Source organism: Pomacea canaliculata, linkage group LG1, assembly GCF_003073045.1.
Source record: "Pomacea canaliculata isolate SZHN2017 linkage group LG1, ASM307304v1, whole genome shotgun sequence".
Classification (NCBI taxonomy): domain Eukaryota; kingdom Metazoa; phylum Mollusca; class Gastropoda; order Architaenioglossa; family Ampullariidae; genus Pomacea; species Pomacea canaliculata.
In genome coordinates this window covers 41,998,939-42,004,281 of record NC_037590.1, presented here as the reverse complement: position 1 = coordinate 42,004,281, position 5,343 = coordinate 41,998,939, and the positions used below count along the sequence as shown (strand labels likewise).

The 5,343-nt window shown below is 41.2% G+C and overlaps 1 protein-coding gene across 1 annotated transcript; it reads right to left on the bottom strand.

The window, feature by feature from the left end:
• Positions 1-828: 828 nt before the first annotated feature.
• Positions 829-5,343, bottom strand: LOC112561398 (uncharacterized protein DDB_G0271670-like). The gene is made up of 4 exons (XM_025233882.1): positions 5,082-5,343; positions 4,743-4,835; positions 3,101-4,143; positions 829-918 (listed from the first exon to the last, which is right to left on the bottom strand). The coding sequence occupies exons 1-4, from the start codon at positions 5,341-5,343 to the stop codon at positions 829-831; spliced, it is 1,488 nt and encodes a 495-aa protein (XP_025089667.1).

Below are 5,343 nucleotides of genomic sequence, written 5' to 3'. Positions count from 1 at the left end.
GTGCACCTGGGATTGACTGTGTATTTGTTTTGTTTGATATGTGCCATCTCCTAGCGTTGATTGAAGTTGATTGCCTTCCATGCTTTGTGCACTGATGTGTGAAAAACACGATCGAAGTCCCCACTATGAGGTCGAAGGCGCCTGGCTGAATGTTTGTTGATAGTATCGTTGTTGTTTATGTACGATATAATCGTATCCTTGTTGTTGTTTACTCACAATATAAGCTTGATGCAAGTTTGAACTTTTTCCAACATCAGTCGACAATCCAGTTTCCCGTTAGCGCCCCGCACGTGAACAGCATCCGCCGCAAGATCGTTATTCATCCAATCACCTGCCATTGCAAAGCCATTGCTTCTGCACGCAGGAAGGATTTCGCCCGCTTCTGGCGGCTGTTGCTACAGTGTATTTTTATATTTCTCGCAGCTTACAACTGCTTGAAAGCCTTTCTTCCACCCGCCAAAAAATGTTTCATTAAGTGAATAACTGCAGGCAAAGCGATTTCTCTGCCCTTGTACAGTGTGATGTCATGTTGTTGTTTACATGCTTTGTTGGTGTGTGTGGCCAAAATAAAGTGAACAAAATCAATGAGTATCTGGTATTCAGTCCATCCCTGAGATGGACAAGTAAGCCAACTGCTACTAAATGTAGGTTTATGTGGTTTAAATGCTCAACGGTCAGAAAAGATAGTGTATGAGCCTTGCCTAAAAGTCGCCTTAATCCCATCACAATATTCATGTATGTTTCCTGCTGTTGTCAGTCCGACTATTCTGTCCTCTAGTATTTGCTTCCTTATAACATTTGCTCAAGTCCCAAGTTTTAGTCTGGCTATTACTCCACATCTGTAGCAATTACATCATCATATTCATCGTCGTCATCCTCCTCATCATCATCATCCTCATCATTAAAAGATTGAGTAGTCTGAGTTAATAAAAAGTAGGTCTTGCATTTTAATAGAACAAAGACATGCAAACATCCAACAGATTAGTTTATAAGCGTATATATATATAGACAGGTCCTAGTAATAGGGTTCCTTGACATTAGGGTGTCACAAGTTATTTTCTTTATGGCGGGTATTTCAGTTGTTTATAAATCTTTCTCTGTGACCAAGGTTTTGGCTAAAAACAATCGAGTTAGGCAAACTGTCCGATGAATGCAAACAGATGAGAGTGCCTCCTCTTGGATGTTCATGGAGTTTACCTACATACATTCTACACTAGCATTGTGGGAAATCCATACACAGCAAATTAAAAAGTAAACTTATACAAACATAGATGCATTCAACTGCTCAAGCAAACACAAAGCTAAACTAATAATATTTACATGTTACAATACAGTAGTGATAACAATGAGCCAGCAAGGGAGAGAAATCAACAAAGGTGATGATGAATCGGAAGAAAATTAAAATAAAGAAAAGTTTTTAAGGTTGATATTTTGTATGTCATTGAGTTGCATTCTTTCTTCTTGTCTCAAAAGTGTTTCGTCTACAAAGTCCTTTGTTTATTGTCTGCTGGGCAGGTTTAATAATGTATTCACCGAAAGAGGTTATCTGCTGGTCAGCGACCGTTAATGACTGGCACGTGCAGATAAATATGATGACGATGATCACAATCATACGGCGATTCTGCTCTCCATTGTATCTTTGTGTCTCTACTTCTAACAAAAACAGTTGTCTGTGTCCACCACATTACAAACATTTCTGAAAATCTATTTTGTCCTCCACCAAACTCGCATGAACAAGAATTTCTATTACACTGTATATGACATAAAAGCCGCTGGCTGAGAAAAACTTCGTAAAGCCAGTCACTGTCAAAAGATTCTATTCTACATTTCTGTCCTGAAATACAAAAATTTGGTTAGACAGTGAGTTTAACTTGTTAATGAAATGTATCCCACATGCTCTCTAGCACGGTTTATTGAAACATTTTAATACATATGTCAATGTGGACCCAAATCAAATAATGAATTTAATGCTGCTGACCTCTTTACCAATATTAACATAGCAATGGCGAATCACACTGTTTACTTTAGATATTTACTGGCTGCAACAAAATATTTCAAAAGTAGGTATTTACTTAATGGTAATGCAATTAATAAAATTCCAGAAAAGATTTGAAGACTAACTTTATCAGTTTGAAGGATATATCAAAGCAATTAAAATAGTTTCAAGCTAAAGGTTCAAGCGGCTGAAAAAGCAAATGGAAGGGGAAATAATGTGAAGGGGGAATAAGTCTATTCAGTTAGTTATGGGGGAGTCACAGTAGAATGCTACCCCTCCTAACCTAATTAATCTGCCACAGCTGAAATCGAGAACTTTTAACATGAAACAAACAGTTTTGCTTATATTACAAGAGAAAGTGAGATTTTGCAGCCAGTAATTTACAAAAGAAAGAGAAACACGAAAAACGAGAATCTTTAAATACTGAAACATTATCCTTTAAATAAAACATAATATTGCAGTGTTGATACATTATTTCCTCTGTAACATTATATTAATAACAGCTTAACTCTCTACGACTCTATTTTTATCATATAAATAATTACTGTTTTGCAGGATAATGACCCCTGAAACAATAAATGGACGAAATAACAGCAAGGGACCAGTTGCACAACACAGTTACATTGCACTTAAGAGTTCAATCTATTTAGATAGTTTTATCGAAAAAAAAAAAACACTGCACAACTCAATTTTAGAACTTTTTGAAACTAAATTTGTTTCAATTAAAATAAACCTGCTGAAGCGAAATTTGTATTCACTTGTGCAACGCATCTCATCCACAGGAGCGAGTTCTTTTTAAGTTTCTAAATTGACTTGAGAAAAGTTTTAAGTTTATAAACATGTTGCTCACCCACCTCCTCCCCACCCCCTCAACTCCGCCTCATCCACACTAGGATGTGAAGGGAAGGGGGCTTAAATCAACATGTTACAACTCATCTTCCGGTCCGTTCACGCAGTTACGTCCCTTCTGTTCCCTCGGGAATGTGAGTGCGCGAAACTCCCTGCTATGTCCACCACAACCAGCAACAGGAAGGGAAGCACACACACGGCAGTGACCATGACCCCGCAGGTCGTCGCCGTTAGGTGACCGTTGGGGGCGCTGACCTTGCGGCGTTTCTGGCTGGACACGTTGCCCTTGTCAACGGCCAAGGCTCTGGCCAACTGCGACGCCTGCTCTTCTGCTCGCTGTGACGTCACGTCCGCTGTCTCATTGTCACCTGACTGCTGAGGCTGACATCTGCAAGGGGCGAGCACTGGAAGTGGTTTTGATGGTGGAGGAGGAGTCGGTGGTGAACGGCTGTCGTAGGTGACGGTTGGTCTGGACAGCGGTTCGTCCTCTGATGGACTTGCGGTCGTGGTGTCGCTGTAATGAGAGGTCGCTAGGAACATTCCAGAAGTTGCGTGTGTGACGATGGCTGTCCCACTCAAATCACTCGACTGGTTATCCTTGTCACTTGAAAGATAATTGGCAGGTGGAGGGATTCGCTCTGATGTTTGTGGTGGTGGTACTACATCTGTTGAAATGACTCCGGGTGTTACAAATTCATTTTGACCGTCGCCTGCACGTGTTGATAGAGTGTCAAAGGTCGCCAACGTTGCTTGGGACTCCTGTTGATCCGTATTTTCTTTTGAGAGAGAAGTAAATCCCTGATCGCTGAGGTCACTGATGACACTGATGTCACTAGATTGTTTATCCTGTTCCTCTGGATAGTAAATCACAGGTGTCGTGATGTCTTGGATACTGTTTCCGTCACTGTCGGTGGTGACTGGCGTGACCTCTGACACTAGCAGCGAAATGTCGCCCGACCTTGTCTTGTTAACCTCTACATGGCTGGTTTTCACGGACACATCGGATGCTCGATTTTCGGTTCTGGCTGTCGTGGAGGAAGTGCTTGAACTATCAGAGGAAGTCATGATGTCTGTACTCGAGCCGACAGTTTCAACTGTCGCCATACTTGAACTATCCAAGACAGTTTCCTTGTCGTCTGTACTCGAACCGACATTTTGCTCTGTCGCCATGCTATCTGTTCTGGGGTCTGTGATGGAGGAAATGGTTGAGCTATCAAAGGAATCTGTCAGGCTGTCTGTGCTCGAGGCTACACTTTCATCTGTCGCCGTACTTGTACTTGCTTGTGTTTCTCTTGTTTCTGTAGCAGGACAAGTGCAATTTTTTTTTACAACGGACTCAAACATTTCCCGCCCTGCACTTGTGACAATGCAAATACAATACAGATAGAATCTCGATATAACGATTTTCAATGTAACGGTTTCTTTTTCAAAGTAATAACTAAAATTCCAAGTTTAGAAAATTCGTTATAGTGAACTCAGTATGCCAGATGTCACGGCACGTGCCTGACACGAGTTCCTAGCGGACCAAATATAATTCAAGGGCGGGTGCGAGGAGGGGTGAGTTGGGTAAGGAGAGAACCGTTGGTATTTGTGAGATCCAACTCTTTGATCTTGTCTATGGAGTGTCACGTGACAATGACGATGAACAGACAGCCAACCGACAGAAGCTGCGGAGGTTCTTCACTCCAATGACCAGGGACATGAGACCAAAAATAATTTAAATTTTGCCTTCCACAATTAAAAACATGCTGGTAAAGAAATAATTTAAAGCTTGAAGATCTGTAGCCGAAATTGTATGTTGATTGAATCTGTAGCTTCAAATATATTCTACATTGCAATTTTTAATTCTCTGTGGAGTGTCTGCCTTCATAACATTGGATGTGTGCAAAATACTTACCTCGTACCACAGCATATGTAATATTAAATCCGCGGAAGTTAAACGAGCCGTCAGTAATAAACAGCATTGTGAACAGATTTCCCGAAACTTCAACTGGAGAGAATAAAAACAAAAATTATCTCTGACATTCATTTTCCAAACCTTTGTTATTTTTGACAATATTCTCCACATCTATTTCTCTTGTTCAGCTGCATACGTGCAAAAGGAAAATGTTTTGTTTTCTCCACACATACACACTTTACAGTCAATAAACAAACAAACAAAACATTGTCAAAGGTATCTCAACAAGTTTGAACATTCTTTGGTGTGCACTCTCCTTGCTAGTCCGGCAAAGCTTACCTACTGTGAGTTCAGTTTTATTTCCGCAGTGGACAGTGGAACCAATCATGACGTAGTCATAGCAACTATCTCCGATCTTTTCCAGGTCGATGACCATGGACAGACCAACCACCAGCGGGCCCGAGCTGTCCAGGTGCGCCGTGTAAGTCAGGTTCAAGTTCAAGCTGTAAGAGTTCGGGTACCCGGGGCTCAGGAAGATACCCGAATCCCCGTACACATCAAGTCGTGCAGTTGATGTTGCTTGAGTTGATGTCACTGTCAT

Coding starts and splice junctions, on each gene's coding strand:
- LOC112561398 (XM_025233882.1), bottom strand. CDS start 5,343: ATGACAGTGACATCAACTCAAGCAACATCAACTGCACGACTTGATGTG. Junction 4,836..5,081: donor TAAAACTGAACTCACAGTAG/GTAAGCTTTGCC, acceptor TATTCTCTCCAG/TTGAAGTTTCGGGAAATCTG. Junction 919..3,100: donor CCAGCCAGAAACGCCGCAAG/GTCAGCGCCCCC, acceptor TTATTAACTCAG/ACTACTCAATCTTTTAATGA.